This window comes from Leptonychotes weddellii, chromosome 1 (genome assembly GCF_054177405.1).
Source record: "Leptonychotes weddellii isolate Sample4059 chromosome 1, ASM5417740v2, whole genome shotgun sequence".
NCBI lineage: Eukaryota > Metazoa > Chordata > Mammalia > Carnivora > Phocidae > Leptonychotes > Leptonychotes weddellii.
Window position 1 is genome coordinate 125,902,248 of NC_138369.1, and position 27,408 is coordinate 125,929,655.

At 40.8% G+C, this 27,408-nt stretch overlaps 1 protein-coding gene across 1 annotated transcript in view; it reads right to left on the bottom strand.

Moving 5' to 3' along the window:
* Positions 1-27,408, bottom strand: part of ATP13A5 (ATPase 13A5) — a 68,820-nt gene that overhangs the window by 23,319 nt on the left and 18,093 nt on the right. The window contains exons 6-17 of the mRNA XM_081814236.1: positions 25,471-25,532; positions 23,633-23,783; positions 21,243-21,329; positions 20,402-20,558; positions 17,959-18,076; positions 14,177-14,301; positions 13,200-13,360; positions 11,038-11,163; positions 9,860-9,939; positions 7,411-7,453; positions 5,206-5,315; positions 1,720-1,816 (exon numbers count right to left, since the gene is read on the bottom strand). Of these exons, the coding sequence (XP_081670362.1) occupies positions 1,720-1,816; positions 5,206-5,315; positions 7,411-7,453; positions 9,860-9,939; positions 11,038-11,163; positions 13,200-13,360; positions 14,177-14,301; positions 17,959-18,076; positions 20,402-20,558; positions 21,243-21,329; positions 23,633-23,783; positions 25,471-25,532 (1,317 nt within the window). The remainder of the gene's footprint in view (positions 1-1,719; positions 1,817-5,205; positions 5,316-7,410; positions 7,454-9,859; positions 9,940-11,037; positions 11,164-13,199; positions 13,361-14,176; positions 14,302-17,958; positions 18,077-20,401; positions 20,559-21,242; positions 21,330-23,632; positions 23,784-25,470; positions 25,533-27,408) is intronic.

The window sequence follows — 27,408 nt, forward strand, 5'->3', positions numbered from 1 at the left end:
AGAGTATGAACCCAAGGCCCTGAAGTTTTTGATTAAAGGTCTCTGCTGTGGGGAGGGGGGTGGGGAGGGCACCTGGGTGGTTTAGTTGCTTAAGCGTCTGCCTTCGGTTCAGGTCATGACCCCGGAGTCCCAGGATCAAGCCCCACGTTGGGCTCCCTGCTCAGTGGAGAGTATGCTTCTCCCTCTGCCCCTCACCCTGCTCATGCTTGCTCTCTCTCTCTCAAATAAATAAGTAAAATCTTTAAAAAAAAATAAAGGTCTTTGGGGGACACTCTTATTCAGGTCTAGACCATCAGAGTGAATGGCTACAGAGTGGCCTATCTCTATGTGAACACAACTCTATGCATGAAGACTTCGGAACTGAGAAGTCTTTCATAGTTTTGAGAAGACATAAATTGTTCCTCATCCTCCATAAATGGTTCCCCAAGGTTCTCACCCTCCAACTCTCTCTCTGTCTTCTTTACATTTCTTTCTCACACCCTTTCCTTTCTTTTCCCCTCAGAATGGTACAATTATACGTATGCAGATGAGATGGAACAGGGAGAAATTTTCCAAGGCAGCTTTAGTTTTGTTCTAGAAGCAACTTTCCTAGAACTATGGAGAACTTGGGAAGTCTGCCAGGCTGACATCCCAGAGGCACATAAGGGCTTGGCCAAGGGCAAGATCTAAGGTGTTCTTAGTGATAGAGGCAGAACTTGAATCTAGGTTTTCTGACTCCCAACGCAGTTCCTGTTTCTATCTGCCTGGTTGCCGCTTAGCCCTCTGTGCGAGATTCTTGCCCACAACAGCCCACCAGATGCTAGAGTTCTGTGGTCCTCTCGTTCATCTCTCAAATGTCTCAGAAAAACAGTATAATAATTGCCTCCCTGAAGTGTTCCCTGAGCCTGTTGGATCATCTCACTGTAGAGCAAGTTATGACTGAAATAATGAAGATTACTTTCAAGTTATACATATTTCTTCTATATAGTTAATTTTAAAATGATTATTTTTATCATTTAATTTCAAAAGTCCTTTTTTTTTTAATTTTTAAATAAGGGGCGCCTGGGTGGTTCAGTCAGTTAAGTGTCTGCCTTTGGCTCAGGTCAATATTCCCGGGGTTCTGGGATCCAGTCCCACATCGGGCTCCCTGCTCAACGGGGAGTCTGCTTCTCCCTCTTCCTCTGCTGCTCTCTCTCTCTGTCAAATAAATAAATAAAAATCTTTAAAAAAATTTTTTTTAAATGCTAATCCTTTACTAATGACATGTCTAAGTGTGTAAGTTCTGGGCAGTTTCAGCAGTAAAGTTCCAATATGGGAATTCTTCTAGTTTTTGAGTGCTTCAAGATCAAATTCAAAAACTTCTGTTTCTTTTTACCTCCTCTTAGTCTTTTGTCAAAAATATTCCATAGCTGGAGACTGATGCATTTCCTGCTGAGTTATATTTAGGCTGTTCTGAAGCTCTCTTCATACTCCAAGTAAAGAAATAGACTCTTGAAGAGGTCAAGTATCTCAGGTTATCTAGAAAAAAAACAACACTCCTAGAAAACTGATCCCTAGCTACTTATTTCTAGCTCCATGTGTCATGTGCAGTTATGCCAAGTTCCCAAGTTTGCAGACATCTATTTTGAGAAATGTCATTTATTTATAAAACATTAAATCCTGTGTAAGAGCCACACCCCAAAGAATAAACCAAGAATGTAAATGCAACTAAAACTGGGAAGAAATTATTTAGGTTCATACCCAATAGAGCAGTGAGGTACCAATAAACTGGATTATGCCATACATGGTCAAGTATTTAAATACCCCAAAGGATGAAACCAGAGCAGCTCGGCCTTCTCTGTTTGAGAAAAAATAAAAATAACTGGTTATGGATGATATACATTTCCTACTCTCTTTTATATTTCAAATGGAGTTCAGTTTAATAGCTTGTTCATATACCTTCACTTAATCAATGATTCATCCTCTCAATTATTTATTGAAGCGAAATTTGCTCATTCATTCTCTGCTTTAATCATGACCTCACTCACTGACTCATACCGCACTTTTATTTAGGGCTGATGAAGTACCAGCATTCTGCTTAGAGTCGTGGAGGATATAAATGAATCAGGCACAGTCTTCATTTTCAGTGAACTAAAAAGATTAACATGGATATTATAAACACAAGACATCATGATAAGGTGCAAAATGTCGAGCTTTGACTTGACTGTGACTCGTTACGTCCTAACAACAGTTGCTTCTGAGAACTGAACTGCGTACGTTTTGGAGTCCCGCAGAGACTTCAAGAGAAAGGACAGGTGTTCTCGCATGTTAGGAAGCGTGGATGTGACTCCAGTATGTGAGATGAATGTGGTTTTGTTAGTTTCAATGCTCCAGGAAGAACCCATGGTAATAATCTGAGCTGGGGTGGAGTTCAAAAGATATAAAGACCACAGTAAAAACTGCAGGTTAAAAAGTCAGTATTCCCCCTTTTAAAAAATGCTGTTTGAGCTGTTATTCCCTTAACTGAGGCTTGGTTCAGGCAAGGGGTGATGACAGGCAAAGAAGACAGTGCAGAGCAGGAACTCACTATGGATGAGTGGGGAAACCTGGCAAACAACCCCTCCTGTAGCCTCTCTTGTCAAGGCAGAAGTGAATTCGCATGGGAGGCAGCCCACGTCCTCCCCCGGTGGCACGGACATCTGTGCTGCTCAAACACTTTGTCAGTGGATGGGGTACCCAAGAAGGAAAACCTTAAAAGCCAAACTAGTAACCGCTTCCCCTCAGGCATGATGAACAGGTTTGGGAGAGATGGGCCAGGATGCGTTGGCCAGATGTTTTCCACCAGGCCGTGAGGCACTGCCATTTGTTTTCAACGCAGAGACTGGAGCAGCACTCAAGCTGAGGAGGGGCCAGCATGTGAAGCCTGGACTGATTTCTCACATAAACTTTGTGGTTTCATCTTTTTTATCCTTTTGTGTGTGCCTTTCCAGAAAAATGAAAGCACCCAAATTCAAAGGCAAGTGCAAAAAGCCATTCTGAGGAAAGTATAAAGGAGGTCTGCACGGGCCTCCAAAATTACCGCTATTCCTAATGATGATAAATTTTAAGAAGCTAACTCATGTAGTTACGCATTCCACAACCATTCATTGAATGTTCTGATGTACCCAGCTTAGTACTGGACACGATAATATAGAAATGAATGAGGTACAGTCCTTGTCCTGAAGGGCTTCAACTAGAGCAACAAGTCAATCATGTTTCAAAGGATACAAACGAGAACCTGTGGATCTATGCATCTAAAACTGTACCTCAATGCCCCATCTGGAGTATGTTTTCCCAGGAATAAGCATGCATCAAGGATAGCAAGGGTAAAATGAGACTAAAAGAGCTGAATCATATCTACTTTTTATGAATCTATGAAATATAAAAGTCAAGAGCTTCTAACCTGAAGTCTTACTAAGCCATCTGCCACTAGAGAAATTTTACATCATGACTTGGATCTTAAAACACTACATTGCATTCACAAATGCATTAGGTCACATGTGTGAGACAAAACATCTGAAGTTCAAATGCCACTGCCTTTTGGTTGTATCAAGTAGGCACTTTGTGTAACTGTCCAAGAGTTTAAACTTCCTCCACACCTGGTGCTCCAGCTTACCCTCCATAACTCCCATCTGAAAAGCTTCCTACCAACTGGGCTATTGGGCTCCTGCACTCTCCAGTTAAAACCCCATTTCTAAACATGGCTCTCCACTTCCCCCACCTGGAATATTCTCCCACCTCCTTCCTATTTACATACATCCTGTCCATCCTTCAAGTTCCAACTCCCCTGCTGAAATCTTCCTTCCTGGCTTAAGTCATCAACCTGAACTGCTAGAACAACTACCATATTGTTTGGACATTAATGTATTAAAACTAATTTGTTGAGCACTTCTCAGTTATCAGGCAGAAGATTCTCCATTTTGTGACTATATTTCTATCTATCTGGACCTTTACTGGGATGTGAATCCTCCAGGGCAAAGATTTGTCTCATCCTTCATCCATCACATTTCCAAGCACAATATTTTAAAAAGTTCCATGAGTTGCGTTGATGATAGAAACCATGATCTAGGGAGAGGGTCCTGGGCACTCTCATTTTGTAGTTACCTTGATATGAACCAAAGTTAAGATAGTAGAGAGAGTAAGGAAAGGGCTTGGAGAGAGTCTTCGAAAGACAGATCAGGAAAACACAATGCCTGCTTGGCTATGGGCAAAGAAGGGAAAGAGTTCAAAGCGCTCTGAGGTTCTCAGGGCTCGGAGGACCAGAGAACACAGGAATTAGGAAAAGGAGCTGCTCTAGAGGCAGGGGAGGTGCTGATGTTTCAAGGTGTGGAAGGACACAGGTACGTGCACCCCAGGATCAGGGAGATGTGTCAAGCTGTCTCGCTGCTATGCAACCAGACACGGGCATGGAATTTCAAGACTGGCACCTTTAGGTGAGTGATTACTGCTAGTAGTTGCCCATTCAGATGCACAGATGCACCAAGGGACATGCTGGAGAACTTCATGATCATCCTTTTTGAATAAATCTCAAGTTTTGGTGACGTCTTTCAGACCACTGGCCATGAAGATAGACTGAAGTTACCCAGCAGTGTTATAGGAAGCTACAGGTGAATAAGATTTGTGAACAAAATATAAAACCTAATGTTTTGTTCTTAGGTACATTTCAAATATGAGTAGACACAAAATCAGCAATGAGAATCGAGGCGAGGTGAGGGAGCTACTGAGAAAATCAGGTCTTTAATTCCTTCCCCTTCCCTCGAATGTAGTCTTTCATGTGATCATTTTGGATATTCGCCGACTTGTATCTTGGAGAGGTAACACTATTTGGGGAAGCTATCTGATGCAGTGTTCCCTTTGTGCTTCCTCACCCACCCCAATCCCAGTGCGGAAGTTTCCACTATGCATCCAACATACAAAATAAGGGAGAGGAGAAGGAAGAAATGCAATTGGTTTTTAAATATCAACTCCACCTTTCAACTATCCACATGACTTCGCCTTTCATCCTGTAAGCCTCAGCAAAAGTCACTTTTTGGGTGGCTTTTACCAGCATTCCCAAGCAGCACGAATGGCCCCTTCATTGGTGCTCTGGTAGCACTTTAGCCATACCTCTGTTGTGAAATTTATCGCTTTAAATTATGGTTGAGTTCTGTCCACAGTCAGATAATGAGCCCATCGGTCATGAGGGTGGAAAGGGAAGAGGTGGCTTACTTTATGAGCTGAGGCACGCACTCGATGTTGGCTGTTTTTGAGGTGAAATGGGAGGCCACAGACGCCTCCTGCTCTGACAGCGAAATGCCCACGTGAGCCATTTTCAAAGCCTACAATGATAAATCCATGTTACACCCAGGACTCCTCGGGCCAGGCTCTAACTCTTCAAACACCATGAGGCTCTTCTTCACATTGTCGAGTTTATAACACTGTAGCCTTCCAGCCCCAGGTCTGTGCTTATGCTGTCCCTCCACCCTGGAGTACCCTCCCTCTCCTAATCCAGGAAGTCATTAACTAAGGAGGCAGCAGATAAACAATGATCCTGAGGTAGAAGAGTGGTGGGTGTGTTCTTGTGTGTGTGCATTGGTTGTGGGGATGTAGATGTCATAAGAAAATGGAAGCACTCATTCAAGAAGTCCATGAAAAAGGTGACAGCATTTGGGTGGGCATTTGTGGGGGGCCTTCCCTATCACAATTCTTACCACTCAGCAGGCCATCTTCATGAACGAAAGGAAAAGATATCTAATCCCCACTTTTCCTGGGTGGCCTGATCTAGCCAACCAGCTAACTGCTGGGATGAAGTACGGGGTGTAAAGCATCTTCACTGGAGACAGGGACCAGATCGTACACATCATAGATCATTCCAGGCCATGTGTTGCCTCACTAAAATAAAGGCTGATTCATTCTCATCAAGACTGGAAGCAGCCCAGAGAGTGCACAGAGCAGACAGTGGCTAATTAACAGACCAGCAAGTTCTTAATCCTACAAGAATTATGTGAGCATAAAATGGGATTTTGTACTTCTGTAGTTCTGTAGTACTGCAAAGTATCTTGTTACCATGAAATTCCTGTTCAATAAGTATTAGAATATTTGCTTTTTCCTCTTTTCTTCCTTAGTATTTTGTTTCTCTACTACATATTTTAGGACCATCTACTTTATGTTTGGGTTAATATTATGCAAGATTCTTTCCCCAACCAGATAATGAATTTTAGAGAGGCAGAGACTATGTCCTTTTTAACACTTATTAGTTCTTTTGTTCTAAATTCTACATAACTATGGGAATGGGTACTCATTTTAGGTTTTGAAGAGCAGACTAACAACTGGCTTCTCATGAAGCGTAAGGTAGAAAAATTTATAATAGATCTTTAAGTGTGAGCACAGTTTTTCACAGAACTTTGAAGAAAATATGTAAAAAGAAAGTAAAACAACTACCTAGATCTTAAGTATCTAATAGGCTTTGGAAATACAAAGCAATTTTCTTCAGTTTTGTACTGAAAATATTTTCTTATGTACATAAATTTTCAAGGTAGGCTACTGTTTCAACGTATCTTCAAAACTCAGAATCTAAAACATGTGCTGCCTTCTACCGTGTATGGGAAGTAATCTGCTGAGAATCATTAATTTAGGCTTGTTATAGTTTGTGATAGCCAAATAATTTGGTCTATGATTTCACTGATGGTAAGAATATGAGGTTAGGGCGCCTGGGTGGCTCAGTTTGTTAAGCGACTGCCTTCGGCTCAGGTCATGATCCCGGAGTCCTGGGACTGAGCCCCACATTGGGCTCCCGGCTCAGCAGGGAGCCTGCTTCTCCCTCTGACCCTATCCCCTCTCATGCTGTTTCTCTCTCTCTGTCAAATAAATAAAAATAAACAAAATCTTTAAAAAAAAAAAAAAGAATTTGGGGTTAAAGCCAACTTTTAGAAACTAACCCTGGAGAAGTTTAGCAGGAAAAAAATGCAGTTTATACATAAATCAAAACTTTAAATCATCCATTTCAAATGTTTTTTTTCACTAACCCTTTACCAAGTTGTGTGACTTCAGGCAAAATAAATAAATAAATAAAAAGAAAAAGAAAAGAAAAGAAAAAGAAAAAAGAATTCACCTCCCTGATTTTCACTTTTATTTGATAACATGAGAGATTTAAACCAGCTCATCTTGTAAAGTCCCTTCTGGGTCTGAGCTACAGGAGTCTAAGTAGTCTCCTTGTCCTTTTTATCCTAGGAGTTGTCAGAAAACAGCGGAAGTGGCTCATCCGGCTTTACACCTCTCAGCATTCAGCCAACACTCGGGTGTAGGGAATGTAAACAGCAAACTGATGAAGTGATTGCTGGCAGAGGGGTGAAGAGACAGACCCCGGGGAAAGGTGGGGTCCTCAAAAGGGACAGTAGGGAACCACCTCCGTTGGTTGAAGTCATTTCTACTCACCCCACAGTCATTAGCCCCATCTCCACACATGGCCACATAATAACTGTAAGGGAAACCATGAGAAAAATTAATGCCTCACTTGGATAATTTTCATCACAACCAACTCACATGCAACGTGTGTGTGTGTGTGTGTGTGTGTGTGTGTTTTGAACACACGTGGAATCAGGCTTATGGAAAATGACTTGGAGAGATATATTCCTGGAGGAATAAGGCCATTGTATTATTTAAATTGTTTCAATCACATAGAAAGGATAGTGATTCTGCCAAAGACGTCCACCAAGATGATTATACATTTCGAAAGAAGTCCTGGGTGATTGTATCGACTATGGCTAAATTTCAGAGTGTACAGCCATAATCACACACTTCCCACCCCTAGCGCACAGATACAACCTAATCCATCTGTGATTTGGTGGCTGACACCATTGAAAGTTTAGAGTTTAGACACTAGGAGGAGAAACGCGTGGGAAATGGTTGAACAGATAGAACCAGAGATATAGACACATAATCTTGATGCACCCTGGAGTGATATGAGATAATGTGCTGTACTGGTTTGATGTGCAAACACAACAATATAAATAGAAGAGTAAATATAAAGCTGTTGCGAAAGAAAAGGAATTTCTGATGCAGGACACACTCTGTCTTCTCTTATAGGTAAATAATACATTACAGGTATTGATTAATGGCAATACTATTAAAGGCTCAGAGACAATTTGCCAAAAACACACAAAACAACAAAATCAATACAGGCAAAAAATGAATTTCTCAGACAATTTCCTTATTATTAGTTGGCACATAAGAAACGATCATTTTTATAAGTTGAAAATTGTCAAATGTAAACAAACTCATGAGGTTCGACCTAATATTTGGCTGCTAGACATGAAGATCCCCCTATGAACATTTCATGTGCTCACGTGTGTGTCATGACTACACACATTTGCTGAAGTGGCTTCCTTTCTTCAAGCTTGAAGCACCTAGTTAGTCTTTACATCACACAAAGAATCTTACATCTTCTAGTGTTTCCTGACTGCAGGCAAGAACTTGGACAACCTTATGTGCATTGCCAGTGATAAAGGCAGAAGGAGTAAGATGGGGAAATTGAGAAGACAGTTCATTCTGAGGTAGCATCTATCTTCCTGAATTGATTTTTCTTTAAGGGAATATAGCTTTTCAAAAGTAAGCATATAAATTGACAAAATTTCTTAGACATTTGAGAAGGGTAAAATTACTTTCTTCAGCCACTATCATATAATGACCATGTAAGTAAAATAGTCATTTTAGACACCAGTTACTAACCCAGCCTCAATGCATTATGGGAGTTGATAGGCAGTTTCTTAAAACTTCTCTAAGAATGCTTTGGCAACAAAAAATAATAGTGAAAGTCAGTCTCCTGATTTTACCTACTACTTCTCGGCAATTATGTGAAGTTTCACTGTTCTCCTTTCCTTTTCACTTTCCAGAAATCTGTAGCCCAGAAATTGTAACATTCCCAGAAAGTTATAGGTAGGTCTGGTCTCAAGAACTATTTCATTCTGATGTGACTCAGTCATCTATACTTTTTAAAGGACATAAGAAAGGACTTTTTTTTTTTTTTTTGGCCTCCATACCCAAACCCAAGCAGGGTCAGATAAAGTGAAAATATCATTCCACCTCTTTCCTAGAAGACCTGAAATCATTCACATATCTTCTAATGGACCAACCTTAAATAATTCCAGATGATGACTCACATGCTTCCCCATTTTTCCTGTTCTGAACTACACAAGCCCCTATTTTTTCTATTCTCCACATTCAAGCAAAGAATCTTCCTCTAAGTTATGCTGTAGAGGCCACAGAAGGAATGCTGTCTGGGGTAGACAGTTTCCAAAACGGCTCTCTGTGATTGCCACTTCTTGGTACTCATAATGTTGTATAAAGCACTTCCTTGAGTGTGGGCTGGACCTAGTGACTTGTTTCTCATAAAAATAATTTAGCAAAAGTAATGGGATATCACTTCTAAGATGAGGATATAAAAAATACTGATCTCTCTCTCTCTCACTCTATCTCTTTTTGCTTGCTCACTCTTGTGGAAGCTAGCTACCACACTGTGAACTGCCTTATGAAATGACCTATGTAGCAAGGAACTGTGGGTGGCTTCTGTCCAACAGCCAATGGAAAACTGGGACTCTTAGCCCAACCACCCACAGGATCTAAATCCTGTCAACAATATGCAAGAGAGGCTGGTGGCAGGCCCCTCCAACTCCAGTGCTGAGGGACCTGCAGTCCTGGCAGACACCTGATGGCAGCCTTGTGAGAGACCCGGAGCCAGAAGACTCCATTCAGCACACCTGGATTTCTGACTCATAGAAATGAAAAATAATAAATAGTGTTATTCTAAGCTACTAAATCTGGAGGTAATTTGTTACACAGCAATAGATAACGAATACACTCTCCTCTTTCAAGCAATAATACTTACTTTAATTTTTGAAATTCTTCAACAAGACTAGATTTCTGTCCAGGAGACATTCTTGCAAAAATGGTTCCATTCACCAGAATCTAAAGAGAAAAACAACTATTACAATAAGGTTAGGATGAAGTACACTTTTTAAATAAAAGAACAGCCCTGAAAATCATTCCTGGCCACTGTTTGAATATAGCCTTGGGCAGTATGTCATTAGCCCAAATGTCAGGACAGGGAGAAAGGGGACTTGGTGCTTTACTATTCAACTTTCACTTTCATCCCCCATCACAACGTTATGACTTCCTTCCAGGCCATTTTTCTGAGATGGGATAACCTTGAGTTAATAACTGGAAAGCAGCAGAGCATATAGGACAAAAATGCTTAAGGAAATATAGTTCTTTTTACTAAACACCATCTCCACAATTGCAGCATAGGTAAAGGAAAAGAAACAGATGAAGAGTGGAGAACCAAGGTTCTATTCTCAGCTCTGGTCCAACTAGCTGGGCAAACCTTCCACAAGGGACCTTACCTCTCTGAATCTCAGCTGCCCCAACTCCTCAAGGAGGAACTGCACTAACAGCTTTCTAGAAGCCTCTGGGGTCGAGATTCAATGGTCCTTGACTGGTAAGGCAACAGAATTTTCAAGAAACTGCTTACAGATGGTTGCTGCCCTCAGCTTGTGCTCCACTTATCTCCTTCACACTGATAGCACAACCCTGCACAGCACTATTTTTAAATAGACACACAGAGGACAAGGTAACAAATGATTTTGAAAATAAACCATGGGCTTTTATTTCCTGCTGCTGTAATTTAAGAATCCAGACAGGACAGGGAATAGAGCTCAGCCTGACATTGAGTTGGTGGCTTTCAGAGAGGCTGACCCACAAAACAGGCAGCGCATTTGGAACTATTTGGAGATACTCCCTGCTGGGGAGGGAGAGATGGAAGAAGGCTGAGATTGGGCTGGCCATGAGGGCGAGGAGCTGGACCAGAGCTCAGACTCTGAAGAAGGGGTCATGCACATATGCAGGACCAGGTAGGGCTAGAGAACTTCTGAAGGAGCAGTGCCCCTTTGGGGATGTTTATTCCCCAAATCTGAGATAACCTCACTGATCATCACCTTCACTTCTCTCTTCTTTTTTGACTCACTAATTTGAGAGCAAAACAAAACATTTCATTTCACCAGTACTTACTTTTGGAAGCAAGCTGTTGAAATGCTGAAATATCACTTGGTATGATTTCCCACTCATTGCAAAATGGTAACAGCTCCCTCTTGCTCCATCAGGCACTGAACTGTTCCCAATGTTAAGGTAGGTTTCCTAAATTTAAAAGGGCATAGTTTCCACATGGGTTCTCAAGGAATGTCTCTGCTTTCCTGTGTTTTATGGAAGGAAGTGTGTTTAAATTACATAACGGTGGGAAGGCCAGCAAATACATAATGTGTAATTTGTCCATGGAACTTAGACTCAGATAAAGAAGACACTCCTAATGTCCTCCCCAAATTATATGAACATATGAGACATTGACAACATAATGCTTGGGATCTTGTCCTAGGAGATAATACATGTGATATTAGTCTACTAAGGAAATCCTTCCAAGGTACCAGTTAATGATTCCAAGGAAGAGTAGAAAACATTCTTTCCTTCTCTTTCTTCTCCTCTTCATGCAGACTTTTATTTCCTAAGATCTTTTACCATTCGTTCATTCATTCATTCACACATCATGCCCCAATTTCTTCCCTGTAAAATAGGCAGACTCCTTCTTTGGAGCCTAACTCCTTATAGCACTTGCCTTCTCCCCACCTCAACAGGTGACATGCTCCCTCACGGTGCCCAGCTCCTCTTGCATACCCTATGTGCCATTGCACCAGTTCGACTCCTTTGCTGAAACCCTTTCTCTCCTGCCCTCCACCTATCAGTGTGTCCCATCACTGCATTCTAGCCGTCCCTGGTCAGCCCCAAGAAAGAGCCCCAATGAATGCACATGCACTCATCGTGCCAACAGCTGATCACGTTTTTTCATGCAACATTTCTCAGAGGTCCTTACATTAGTGTAAGACTCTGAGTTCAAATAGTGTAAAAGGTGAGAAATTTTTTTCATTAGAAGGATCCATCTGAGGGAAAGCATTGTTTTGGGAAGAAAAATATTTTGATGTGCTGAATTGGGAGGCAAAGAAATATACCTCTCCCTTTCCATCCCTCATTGCAAAACAGCCAACAAAAGATATGCTTAAAGCATTCCACATGAGGTAAGGACAGAATTCCTTTTGCTTTCACTGGAAAGCTGGAGAAGGAACGTGTGGTGGGAGGGAGCCAGAGAGGACGGGAAAGCCTGAGACTGTGATGTGACTTCTCCCAGCAACAACCAAAAATTCAGTAAAGGTATTACACAGGTGAATGGGTAGTGTGAGTGGACTGTTTGTTAAAAATTAGCGAAGACCTGAGTTTTATCACATAGTGTAATTGAGGCAACATGCATTAACACAGGAGCAAGTGAGTTTGCAAGGAAATAAGCACCAGAAATCTGCTGAAAACATAGAGAGAGCTGCCATCTTTTACAGCCGATGCAATGGGGTTTGAGCCAAGTAGGGGCAAAGTCACTCTGTACAGTTGTGCAGTTTGTATACTGAACAAGGCCTACTCTACACTTAACAATCCAAGCGGCTGGTCAGTCTTGAGGAAGGGAGCATTTTTATAATTTACCACTTGGAGGACCATGTCCTTGAACTCACATGTAGGCAGAGGTGCTACATTTAGTGATGGGATGTCAGGCTGCAACTCATTTTCTTCACAAAATCATAGGAAGCTTGCTATCTAGAGAAGCCCAACACCTGTTAACTTCATGTCATGGGCACAGCACAATCTAAATACCCATGGATCTGGGTGCAATCAGACAGACTTAAATTTTATTTCCTGCTCTGCAACTTGCCAGTTGTGTGTCTTGGGTAAGCTTACCTTGCAGGGCCTCAGTTTTCTCATTTGCGAAATGAACAGTTTCACAGGCTAACTGTGAAAATCAAATGGGAAATATGGGTGTAAATCATTGGTTCTCAGCCATGACTGCATATCAGAATCTTGGGGAGAAAAGGGCTAGTGCAAGCTCCCAGCCCAGAGAGTTGGATTTAATCAATGAAGCCTTGACACTGGAAGCTTAAAAACTCTTCCAGGTGATTTCTTTGCACAGCCAGGGCTGAGAAGTGCCGGTGGAAATGCTAAATGCTTTCCAAACTGCAGAACTCTGGACAGCTGTGAGGGGTTTTGACCGTGGTGACTTCTAATGCTGAGAGAAGGCTGCTGGGACCAGGGCTATATGCCATCAGCGCAGGCCACCAAGGGGCTTTCTAACATTTGCTCACACTCTTCTCCAGTCCATTCTCTTGGTTCTCGACCAGCTGCCAAGTCACAGAGGCAGGAACAAAATTTTCTGGTTCATTGGCTTCGACAAGGATCACTTGGCTTCCTCTAGGAATCATTTCAGAATTCTTTGCCACAGTAATGGCTGTTTGAAGGTTGTCACCTAGATGACAAAGAGAGTCAGCTTGTTTTCTGTATAAATCTCTCAGCAGCCAGAACTGAGCTCTGCCTCTTCTGAGTGGCCATACCACATTGCTGGTGCTGTTTGGGGGCATTTCCCTCTATCTGCCTTATTTTATAACCATTTGGTGGGCGGAACCTCTTGCCTAAGCCTGTCTGTCCCTAGTGGTCAAAATCTATGTCTATATCTCCCTCCCACAATAGCATCATGTCCTGAACATTGCATATTTCCAAAACAAGCACGAATGAAGAAAGACATGGTTAAGCACTTTATGACAGATCTTCAGGAGACTGACAGCCCTGAGCAGTGAAGGTAACATAGGCCCATTCTCATAACATGGAACCATCCTTGGAACATGGATTATCATCAAGCAGAGAACAGAACACTGAAAGCTGAGCCATGCTTGCGTTGGATCAGCATATGCCATGCCTGCCCCACAGACCTGAAGGACAATCCAGTAGAGTCTTTACACCCTTTCCACAGAAGTCTCACTGAGGTTCCTGATGAGCACATATCTATTCTTGTGTTTAAACATTTATGGTGAGCTGACTGGCACTGTGCCAAGCCTGGGTAGGGAGAGGGGACATTAGACATAGAGAATGAAGTATTATCCCTGCTACCAAAGCTTATGGTCATGTTAGGGCTGCTGCTCATGTGCCAGGGTAATGGGAGCCCAAGGTAATAAATGACAGCTAAGCATTTTTCCTTTTCCCTCAGCCACGTGAACCCACTCAGCTCACATGGTCTTTTCTCATTCCTGGGATACATTGAATGTGTCAAGCCTCCAGAAACACGCACCAGTAATCATCACCGTCCTGATGCGGGCTTCACTCAGTTCCTTCAAGACTGGTTTGGTTTCCTTTTTCAAGCGATTCTCCACTATGAGAAGTCCCAGAAATGTCATCTCTGACTCTGCCTTCTCTCTTTGGATTCAGGAGAAAATCAATTTTAAAACTTATTTATGTAGTCTTGACAGTTGAACTTTTATTTTTTCCTTTTAAAAAAATTTCTAACTTTTATCAACATAATGCATGCATATATTTTAAAAATCAGAAAGAACCCAAAGCTTGTGATGAAAACCAATAGTCCCTATCTCCACACCCCCTCACCCCTTCTCCTTCCCAGAGGCAACCACTTCTATATCTTTTGGCAACTTCTCCCAGTTTCAACTCCATTTTTAAAAACAATGTGCTTATCTACCAATTCTTCTGTTGGTTTTTAAAACTTTTGTTAATCTTATATATATATATATTATTTCAAAGACCTTTTTTGACCTTGTAATCATTTTAGTTAGACATTGATTAAGTATGTACTGCATATGAGATACCATGGTAATAGTCGGATATGGAATCATTCATTTCAACCTCCAACCGTAACCTTCAGAAAATACATGACATCAACCAATCATTTGAAAAGTGTTCAGAACTTGAAATTGGAAGCTTCCTGACTAACTGGGTTACATTCATTATGGGGAACCTCTCCTCAGGAATGGAGCAAATGTCAGGTTACTTTTTAAAAAGTAAATGTGGGGGCCAAGATCTCCTGCTTAATCTCGCATTGTTTCTTTTTCTGTCCAGAGAGGAGTTAAGATTACAGAAGGAGAGGGAGACCTAGGGATCTAACCTTGCTGTGTACGGTCAATCAACCCCGATGTTGGGTCCCGTCCCACCTCCATCTTCCACAATATGTGACAGAGCTGAGTCTCAGCCTCTCAGGTTCCACAAGGTGAAGCAACTTCCCTCTCCCACCATCTCTCTCTCTGACATGGTGTAGACTATGCTTTTTCCATCTGCTGATTCAGTTGCCACTCCCCCCCCACTTCCTTCACATTTTAGGGAAACACAGAAATCTCTCATGTGCATTTATCGCTTGTCTAGTTTTCTTTGATATTGTTTCTTTTCTATCATGTTGGTGAAACTTGGGAGAAAGAGGAAATAAACACATGGTCAGTAAACCTTCTTTAGGAGAAAGATCAGAGATGGATTTCTTGGTGAAAAATATAACTCAAACTTAGATGGGAACATGGTAAAGAAACTTCTCTCTGGGGGCACTTGGGTGGCTCAGTTGGTTAAGTGGCTGCCTTCGGCTCAGGTCATGATCCCAGGGTCCTGGGATCGAGCCCCACATCGGGCTCCATGCTCAGCGGGAAGCCTGCTTCTCTCTCTCCCACTCCCCCTACTTGTGTTCCCTCTCTCCCTCTGTCAAATAAATAAATAAAATCTTAAAAAAAAAAAAAAAAGAAACTTCTCTCTGGAGTAGAGAACAAGTTACCAAATCTTCATTCAAAAGTCCATTCACCAAATAACTACTCTGTTTTAGACCTTATAGTAGGCACTTCAGTGAATACTCAGATAATTAGATATGAATCCTGCCTTAGTGATCTCAGAGAATATTATAAAAGATCTACCTAATACAGATTGTGTTAAATTCCCATCATTTAACTTCATGAGTTTCTATTATAAATTGGACTAATATTTTCTAATTGGCTAGAACTAAAAGAAAGATCCAGAAATCTTCTCACCAGTTTATTCTGGTTTTGGTCTCTATTTTACGATTCTTCCCCTCTTTCACCAATTCAGGCACTTAGGCCTTTTGCTACTCTGCAACATTCCCAGCAAAATCCTGTGTCAGGACCCTTGTGTCCACTCTTCCTACTGCCTGCAATGTTCTTCCTCTGGATATCCACATGCTTTGCTTCCCTATTTTACACATTTCTCTGTTCAAATGTTACCTCCTGACAAGACTCGCTGACCACCCCATGTAAAATGGCATTATTATCTATCTCCCCCAGTTAGGATATAAGCTTCTGAGGGCAAAGATTTTATTTTATTCAATTCTGAATCTTCAGTGTCTTGAAGAGCATCTCACACAGAGTCAAGCTCAATAGAAATTTGCTAAACCAATGAAAGAGGGAATTTTGATAAAGTATTTCTGTTTTCTAGTTTGGGTTTTTTTTTCTAAAAAAAAGGAAACTCTTCTACTTCCCTTTTATGATACCAGTTTTTAAAGAAGTTTTTGATTCTCCTAATTGGGAAACTTTGCTGAATATAATTTGATTGTGCTAAAACTCAAAACACTTTTCCTTTTCTCTGTCTGAAAATAGTAAATAAATTTTAAGAAGCATAATAGGAGGTTGATATTTTCTATGAAAATCTGAGATGGTTGGTAATCTAGTACATTGTATCATCACTTTCTTATTTTGTTATATTTATAATAATGGCTATCTCTCTAGTGACTTTTAAATGAGAGCATCACAACTGTACTAGTATATGGCAGCTTGGTGGTGACTAGCCTTGTCTAGCTACATAAATATTTTTCTTCATACATAACCCTAGCTTTTGTTATTAAAATTTTTTTGTCTTGAAGTTATAAAATCCTGTGTGTTATGGGTCTTCATGCTTGCTTAAGAATAGCTAACACCTTGAATATTAAATCTGAGAGTGCCATTCATTTATTTCAAAATGATCTTTGTGATTCTGTTTAGAAGATTAAAATGTCGTGGCCGAAAGGTTCCTTAAAGATCATCCAATTCTAGGGGCGCCTGGGTGGCTCAGTTGGTTAAGCAACTGCCTTCAGCTCAGGTCATGATCCTGGAGTCCCGGGATCGAGTCCCGCATCGGACTCCCTGCTCAGCGGGGAGTCTGCTTCTCCCTCTGATCCTCCCCCTCTCATGCTCTCTGTCTCCCATTCTCTCTCTCAGATAAATAAATAAAAAATCTTAAAAAAAAAAAAAAAAAAAAAGATCATCCAATTCTACACTTTAGAGATGAGGGAAATAGACACAGTGTAAGGAAGGGACAATGATTCCATTAGAGCTGAGGGACAGAGGTTGTAAATAGTTACACTGAACCAAGGATATCCACATCTTATGCAAAGGTGCTAATTATATATAAATGAGGGTCTCTCTATCAGCAACACAAAATCAAAGATGATAATGCATAGATAATTTGTTAGTCAATGGTCCACATTATTTCACTATTCCTTTGTCTTAGACAATTCAAAAATAACCTTTAAAAACTGAGAAACATTAAAAAAAAAGAATCTGCAGATTATCCTCTAATGAGGACAACTTATACCCTTAATGTAATGAAGAATACTGAATTCTATTTCATATAACTCAACTTGCACTCACTACCTCTCCAGATCTGAGGGAGGTGTACTATTGAGCCCTGAAAGAATCCAGGTCTGAAGGATGCGGGAAGTCTGTCACAGTGCCCATTGTCTCCTTCTTTTAAGGAGATAGGACCCCCAGTCAGTCAGCCACATAATGTTCCAAGGCTGAAGGAGTGTTGGTTATTTTTGATGGGATGATGGAACGCAGGGCAGAGATAGCTCACTGATGTCTGGGAATCAGGAGATCTGGACTGCCATCCTTGTTCTACCACCAACCAGCATTGTGACCTCAGCAAGTCTTTCCCAGTATGGCTTAGAGTCACCTATTTCCAAATTAGGAGATTGGATGAGATGAGTCTCCATCTCTAGGAGGCTTCCCTGTGATTTGAGCTGTCCTGTCCATCTCCAGCATTCTTTTACCTGATGTACACAGAGCTTACCCTAGTGCCGATTTCTGAGTTCCTTACCGGGCTAATTTCTGTATTTCTGAAAGCTCCTCCATCTTCAAGTCTTTATGGGCAAGGGCAATGACACGGAAGCCTTGTGCTGTATAATTCTTCAGTTTCTGTTGGAAATCCTTGGGTACTATTAAGTGAGAGGAAAGAGGTAAATGTAAGGTCACATTGAAGGCTACCCAGCTCCTAAACAAGACTCCGGGATCCAGTCACTGTCCCTTGTTTTAAAACTCCAAAAAACACTTTAATAGAAAAACTACAGCTCCAGATAAAAGCCACAAACAACTCCATCAGTGTGCTCTTATTATCCTGACAGATGAATGCCAAAGATACACTGGTCATTAACTGGGTGTCAAATCCACTGGTTGGATTTAGTAAGGACAGGCCTCAGGACTGGGTCTACATGGGTAAAGTGAGGGAAACAGCTGATCCACTAGACCAGGAGTCAGCAAACTACAGGCCAAATCTGGCCCATTGCTTGTTTTTGTAAATAAAGTTTTACTGAAATGCAGCCATGCCCATTTGTTTACCATCTATGGCTGCTTTGGGGCTGAGTGGTTGAGACAGATACCATGTGGCCTGCAAAATCTAAAGTATTTTCTACCTGGCTCTTTGCAGAAAAGCTTGCTAATCCCTGCTTTAGATGACAGATGATACAATGCCAACATTTGTGTATTTTGGTATAGTAGTCATAACTAATATTAAAATATTGATAAAATTTTACGGTTTGTAGAATACCCATAAGGGTATTAGAAAGAAGCACAGCATAATGGAAGTATATAGTGTCTTAGGTAGCAAAACACCTGACTTCTAGTCTCCACTCTACTGCCAACTAGATCTCTGACTTTGGGCTTGTTAGTTCTCTCTTCTATACCTCAATTTCCCCATCCATAGAATGAGGGGGTATGGAACTCTATGTTCCCATTCAGCTCAGACTTTCTGTAGTTCTAAAATGTTCCAGGGGGTAGGGATCAAGGAAGATCTTGGCTCTCTCCATTTCTTAAATACAGGGGGAGAAATCACTGCAGTCATTATTAGCATATGTCAAAGATCTAAGGTAAGGACAATAAGAAGAATTGAAAGTGCTACCAGAAGGATGAGAGGTGAGAAGTGACAGGCCGGAATTGTGCAAGACTGTTGAATCACAGATCTGTACCTCTGAAACAAATAATGCAATATATGTTAAGAAGAAAAAAAAAAGAAGAAGATAGCAGGATGGGAAAAATGAAGGGGGGGAAATTGGAGGGGGAGACAAACCATGAGAGACTATGGACTCTGAGAAACAAAGTGAGGGTTCTAAAGGGGAGGGGGGTGGGGGGATGGGTTAGCCTGGTGATGGGTATTAAAGACGGAACGCTCTGCATGGAGCACTGGGTGTTATACGAGCAATGAATCATGGAACACTACATCAAAAACTAATGATGTAATGTATGGTGATTAACATAACAATAAAAAATTTAAAAAAAAAAGAAGAAGTGACAGGCCCAAACCTTCACAATAGAACATGGGCAATAGTCACCAGTTAAAATTTCAAGAAGATACTTGTTATCTGTGAGGGTGAAAAAAAATTAAACAGCAAAATACAGGCCATCAGTCTGTGAAAGATAGAGTGATAGAGGTAATGGGAGCTCTGAGAAAGATCAAAGTCAGAAAAAAGGAGCTGCTTCTAAGGTAAAAATGGCTCTAAGTAAAGGAAGAAGTTAAAGCAATCATCTGCCAAATCTAGAATTGTGTGCACAAGCTGATGGCTATCAGCAATCATAAGGAGAATATAGATGAAAATCAGGAGAAAAAGACCAATTTTATCCAAATGAACTCATTTGAATGCAACAATATTCTTAAAATCTGGGCTGTCGCTTAGAGGGTGCCTATGTTTATAAGACTAAAAAACAATACAAATCAGCTGAAAATCTAGCCCAGAAAGATGAAATTGCTGTGAAAATGATCAATTACATTGCTCTAATACCATCTAATTTACTCTAATCACTTTTTTTCCTAAGATATTTATCTTGTCTATATTCTCCTTCCATTGATCTGCACAAGGCCCTTACATGGTGACAGCCCCCAGAGGTGGCGGGCGGAGCGCCCCAGCTGCAAGATAAGTGCAGTATCCAGACCTGTTCCATTGGTTCCCAGTGCATGTTCCTCATTCTTACCCTTCCTGGGGACCCTTACGTCGCTTCCTGTTTTGGCTCCTGATGTTTGCTTCACATCTCCTTCCCTGATACCCCATTGTAGCTGTACTTTTCTGGATGGACCAAAGCCAGATATATACTCTCTGCCTGTCTGCCTTGAAATTCTCACCACTGCCTTATCAGATCTACTGGGCCCACTTCTCACTCACTGAGAAAATAATCACCTCCACATTCATTGATTTAGACTTGTGTATTTTATGTATTTGGGCTTCTAAAATATTTTACCTCCTGAAAGAGAACAGGGTCAATTAAATGAGTACCTGTTTCAGACTTGCAGAACTTGGCCAGCATCTCCGGGGCACCCTTCATGTAGACATGGAAGTGATCCTCCCCTGCCATCTGAGCAACCACAGACATCCTCTGCAGACTTGAGGAAAATGGAAACTGACGCAAGATGGCTATGGCTTCCACAGGACTCTGTGAGAGCACCAAGAAAGGGGAGCATAAGATGCCTGTAAGTGAGATTTATTAGCAGGTGCACACCAATAAACAGGGTTTGCTATGCAATGAACCCAGGGACATCATGAAGTGGTGTATTTGTCATAACATTGATACTTTTCTGTCTGTCTCTAAGGCGATTCTTTCTTCAAGTTGTCTGCTCTGCAAGTCCCTTCCCCATGGCTGCCTAGAGAAATCCTAATTATCTTCCAGGCAAAGTTCACAGGTCACTTCATCAGTGGTGCTTCTGTCTCTCAAAAACAGTATTCACTCCCACCTCTGGGCTCCTGCAGCTCTTTCTTCAGCCTTTATTATAGCACTTAGCACATTGTCTTGCACTTATTTGCACCTATATGGATTTTTCTACCCACTCATGTATTCCTCCAACACAGAGCCCAACACATCTAGCTCTGAATTCACTCTATCCGTTAGCACATAGCATACTGCTCTAGCATACATAGGCATGTGAGTGTTTGTTGAATAAATTAAAGGACAGATCCATGAATAAATTAAGGGATATATTTAGGAATCAAGGAATGAGCAAACTTATGGACACTGTTAGGATAAGGCAAAATAATAGGAATATAAAAATACGTGAAAGTCAGGGGAGATTTACCAGTTTAAAGGAGAAAGAGCCATCGGCTTTAAAAAAGCAAATCATACCCAACTGGCTTTTGGTCCTGGTTTTATTATGATGTTTGAATCTGACATCCCAAATTTATAGTAGTCTGCATTGCAATCTTCCATTATCTGTTTTGAAATGAAAATGTTCATAAGATTCCTTAGAGAAAAATAAGAAGAAAGAAATACCTCTCATTTGCATAGTACTCGAATCTTTTCAAAGCCCCTTTCACATATTTTCTCTTCTAGGCCAATTATCTGAATACCATCATTCTCAAATTTCTGTTGATTGATTTATATTAAGGACCTTATTGTAGAATGTCAAAAAGCCAGAAATATTGTGACTACAATTTAAGTAGTAATTGATGCAAGAAATGCTAGCTACAGGCCAATGGCTCTTCCTGAATGGTATGTCTAGTAACTGGGTGAGAGTTTAAGTAGAGATATAGTCTCCAATAGAGCTGAGCACATTAGCCCTCAGATAAGTTAGGATTGGGTCTTGAGATAAACATGGGATTATTTCTTATTCTATATCTATGTTACTAACCTAATTGCTTAGCTAGAGAATTAGCAAGTTAGTTGCTAGCAAATTAGAATGCACGTTTGAAAATAGTTTGTATTCTTTGGATGTTACAACAGTATAAATTATACTATCTGAGAAACCAATATTAACTGAAAATACAGGAAAGGCTGTCCATTGTACAAATCAGAAAATAGGAGACAACATCTGGCCTCTGCCCTATCACTCTCCTGTTTAATCTTGGGGACATTACTCCATTTCTCCAACTCTCAAATTTCTTCTGAAAAATATTCTGATATCCCTTCTAGCGCTAAAATTCTTAGAGTCTACAAGGACATTTCCCCTCCCCTTATGTTTAATGAAAGGTTCCTAACCACCAAAGGATATTTAACTGGAGACTGCTTCTCACCCAGCTTTAAACTCAGCAAATCACCTTGTACTTCCATGCTTTGTTTGGGGTGGATACAACTGTTCTTAAAGACAGTTCTTTTTACAGAGCTAATACTAAAGATGTATGTTCCCACGCAAGACCCCAACTTGTATGTTATTTGTACGAACATATCAACACCCCTCGATGGAGAAGAGGCACTGTCAGAACCAGGATCAATGTCACATATAGTAATAATGACCCTAAGCAGATCATCATTGTGTCAACTCCAGTGATGCTGCTAAGGACATTATTTGTAAGGATTACACTGATTCTCCCCCCATTAAGATCCAGGAAAGTGATTACTGCTTTGTCTTTATGTCAAAAATTTCTCCATAACAAGTGCTCGAATTTTAACTTACTGATATCAGAAATTTCCCTCTTAACCAGGTTTCCTCTTTGATTACTTTGGCTTCTAGAAAGCTACAATTTTCCCACTATACATCTTTAAATTAAACTTTGTGAGGTGTATTTCATGTCCCTGCAATCATTTGTTTTCATCCTTTCACCATTCTTTTTAAATGCTGTCCTGTAGTTGATGTATTATTGTCAGTAGCTTTAAAACATTTTTTTTTAGAACAGAATAATATAATTAATTAAATAGTGAATGAATGAGTGCCCTCCCCTTGTTGGGCACTTTACAATGCAAGCAGCCCCTGTAGTCTCATAGGCTCAATGCTTACCACAAGTCTGTGAATGAGGCATCATTATCATAAATGCACACATGAGGTAAGAGACTCAGAGTCTTGGTTCTGGATTTGGGCTCATGTAGCTAGAAAGTGGTGGAGTTGAGAAGTCTGCCCACCATGTCACAACAGCCACCAGGATGGTTTTATACCCTTCAGCTGTCATTCATACTCAGATCAGAAAACTAAACCGGTTGAACTGGGGGACCTTCACTTTGGTGTCTAGACCTATGCTATCTAACACAGTAGCTACCAGCCATTTGTGGCTATTTACATTTAAATTAATTAAATTGAATAAAATTGAAAATTCAGTTTCTCAGTTGCATAGCCACATTTCAAGTAGTTGATAGCCACATGTGTCTAGTGGCTAATATACTGAACACCACTGCTTTAGGCTACTGTTTCTCTGAGGGTGTTACGAAGATTAATTGTACCATGTTGTGGCCTGTCAAGGTTTCGTGGTCAAGTAGGTTTGGTAAATGCTGCATATCATAGTCACTCTTGAATATTCACAGTGTACCACAATATATTAAAGAAATCCTGTAGTTAAGAAATCAACTTTACTTTCTTAAAATAGCAGTTCCCCAAATTATTTGATCATGGAACACTTTCATGTTGCAATCATTAACAGAGTTCTTTGGAGCAGAGGTTGGGAAATTCAGGTAGAGTCAGACCTTCATTCACATATTGTTATAAATCTTCTCTGGGTTTCAACCAAAGTTAGAAAAGCTTTGCCACTCCCAGTAAGGATCTCTTCAAGTTTTTCTCATTTACTTGTACCAAGAAACCATCACCTTACCCAGGCAGTGCCCTCAAACATTTTGAGGTCCAGTGGGTCTCCCTGGATGGTCCCGTTGAGAAGGACCAGAGAGTGGCAGCTGGCCATGGCGGCACACAATGGGCTCCATGGCAAAGCCTTGCCTGAGGTAAAGCTATGGACTTCCTGAAAACTGATATAGAAGATGATTAATAAGTGAAGGTCTTCAAGAAAATCATTTTACACATTCTGCCCCTTAAATCTTACCAACATAGAGTTTTAATAATACTCAACTCTTAAGATCAAATTCTTCCATAGCTCCTCATGCCCTATATGATAAAGTCTGAGCGCTTGGATATAATCACAGAGACCTCTGTCAGATTATTGCAGCCAGGACCTATGTTGGGAGTAGTAGTGGAAGGCTCAGACTGACACTTGCAAGCTCTGCAGAGTAGGCTCTAGAAAGCCACACCCCCAGGCAAGGGGTCTCTGGGCCAGTGAAGTAGCAGGGATAGGAAGGAAGACTGCCTGCTGGTTTCTTTTTCCTTCAAGTAAAAGCTCACCTAGACTCTGAAATGTTTCTCATAACTCAGCCCTTTGCCCTTTGTCTTATTTCCTGAAACTCCTGTCATGGATTTCCAGCATCTGAATGAAGCTCACTTTCCTCTATGACAGCAGACTGGCTGGGTTTACATTCCCCTTCTCCCATCTTACAGCCAAACAGTAATTGTATCCAGTTTTCTCTATACTCCAAAATCTGACTTGGGGAAAGGGAAGGAGAGGAGGGGTGAAAGCTGCAAACATCCCATTCCCCTTTCTCTAGTCTGGCCAATAAAGGGCAAAGCAGTGCCTATCTGGACAAAAGCCTGGCCCAGCCATCTGAGCAACCAGGAGCTGAACCACATGAGTAGGGTTGAACCCAAGTATCTTCTGCAATGTCGCACTGCCTGTCTGCTGTTATCTTGTGCCAGAGTTATGCTTGGCCCCATCACTGTCTTGGGGAGCTCTTGCATGACTTCTTCAATGACAGAGCCTCAGCCATGTTTGGAGCCGAGGTGGAGTATCCAGAGCTTAAGAGCTGAGGGATTTGCACTTAGACTGAGAAGGCAGAGATCAGCCCCGCAGAGAAGGGCTGGTGTCCATTCTCTAGCTCCATTCTGGGGTAACGTCTCTGTGATTGCTCTTCCCCCTCCCATGGCCAGCTTTTAGCCCATGTTTATAAAAATTTTAGCCATATATGCTTCAAGATTCTATTTCAAGTGGTATCTCTGTCAGATAGTTTTCCCCATTCTCTTCATTTTCAAAATTAATTTCTACCATTTATCTACTATGTTATTCTAAAATCCAGGACTGTGTATTATATCAAGCAATCATTATTGTTTCTTCTTCTCTATTCCGTTATGTGTGCCTTAATAGTAGCCCTTTCCACAGCCTGTATTGTGCATAGAAGGTGGGTGCATTTGTGCCTTTTTTTCCCATGAGATGTGAGCTCCATGAGGGAGGGGACAGAGCTCTTCTTTTCTGGACTACCCGCCCCCCAACCACCACCACCACCAGCCCACTAGCCACCAGCAAGTCTTTGCAGTTTTTAATTAAGCACAGTTCCGATTTCACTCTTTGTTCCTCCGTTTTATTCATTCAATTCCTTACTCATCCAACTCATTCTATTTTTCATGTGGAGTTTGAAGGTCTACTTTCCCTGTCTGATTTTGTACTTAGAACTCATTTAATTTAACAAATTAAAATACTTGGGAACTAGTTCTAGTAAATTATTATATATATTTTATGTGACATTCACCCCTCACCACTGGGAGGATGGATCTGAGTAGCACGAAGATAGCCACACCAATCCCACATTCCATCTTCGCTAAAGTGCCTACCGGTTGTCAGCAGTTGGGACGGTCCCCCAGAGGTCCAGCCCATCTTCTGTAAGAGTGCCAGTCTGGAATAAAACAGAATTGGTGTTAACATAAGATTTAGAGCTTTTAATTATATCATGACTTAAACAAAACCCAAGCTCCCAAGAAATTAAAGTAGATCTAGTTGTCCAAAGCCCTTGTTTGTAGACATCAAATTTTAAATCAGAGAGGGGTACCTGAAGGAAAGATTCAGCAAGTGACAAATGATTCCACAAAAGCCTATGTTGATAATTAAATGACTCTAGATACTAGTCACTAAAATAATATGTGAGTATTTTGTTTTCGTGTGTTTATTGTTGTACTTGCTGTTGTTAAACAAGAGGCGTCCAATGAATGGAAATCCAATAAGAACAAGTGCGAGTTTGACTTTTCAGTTGGCACCTGCTGTCTTTCTAAAGCAGAGCTCAGAATTTTTTCTTTCTTTTCAAGACTATTTAGTTCATAGTCTGCCATCTGGTTCATAGCAATTTTCTAAAATATGGGTGATATGGTGACTGTCCAGATTGATAATGAAATGTTGATAAAGGGCTTTGAGAATTTAGAGAGAAATGAAGTGCTAATAATAAATATTCATTAATGCCCATGAATGGGTTTTATTGTTAGACCAAGAGGGAAATGGCTGTATTATGAGGGAGTATTTGTCACATAATGTAACAGAGAAAGCAACATGAAACTAAGTACTATCACAGCACTTTGAATTTGCTCATTGCTTCAGAGTCCACTATTAATTACCGACCCCAGTGTCTTTATGCAAGAAGCCAACTCCCAGAGTAAGCACGAGGCCCCACTGCTTCAGCGCTGTCAAGGCTGAGCAAAGCACTACCAAGGGCTGGGGTGTATCCCTTTTCATTACTGACCCCCAGGTCTCTGTCATCATTCTTTTAAAAGTCATTTCTGTATTAGACAGTGAATTTTCTAGTCTTCTATCAAATGACATTTCTGTCATTAGAAGACATTAAGTCAGCATAATGCTTTACAATGAAGTGCTTATGATACTTCCCATTTTTACAACTGAATAAACAGGGAAGGGACATTCTCAGGTTAGAGGTGAAATGAGCAGCCTCAAGGTCCAGTGGCCTGCAGGTTGAAGAGAAAGAACCAGAATCCAGCCTGCCTAGACAAATGTTACATAAATTTTGCAAAATATACAGAAAGACAAAACCCGCACTGGACTTCCAATTAAAGAATGAAGGAATCTTGGTTTCGTTAATTCATTTGGACTTCACAGAAAGCTAACACGCTTTGTGTGAGTTATTCCTTGAAGAACAACAGCAAAAATCTATTTGCTTCATTTCCCTTCTGCATTTTATAAGGGTCCCAACCTGTGTGTTTAGATTTCAAATCCTCTTGAGTTGTTCCATTTCAAAAAGCGTTAGCAGCTTAATTCAAACTGAAATGTTTTCCTGATGACCAGATTATATTTTTTAAACATCAATATTTTGAACATGAAAACAGAATTGATACTGTAGCAAAATAGAAATGGGACTGTGTTATTTATCTATGTGAAAGTGATCCTTATACAATAAAACTAGCCATGAACAGAAAGAAAACTAAATTATAGTTGCAGTTGTAAAGGGAGTAAGACAGAGAAAGCAAACTTCTTAGCATAAACACTAGCCCAGGCTTGGGTCGAACTGGATAGAAAAGAGAGAACTTGTTTTATAACAAAGCAGTGTAAACTAGAAATATATGAGAACAGATGTACTCAGAAGCCTGGTGGTGAATGTCTTCTAAATGGAAATAACAGTAGATGGGGCTTCAATTAATTGTGGGGTGCTTTATTCCAACAGCATATTGGTAGAGTTTTACAATCTGAAAGCTAGAAAGACACTTAGAGATCATTAGAGTTCAAACTTCTCTTAAAAGGGCACACAGAAACTTAGTGCCAGATCCAGGATT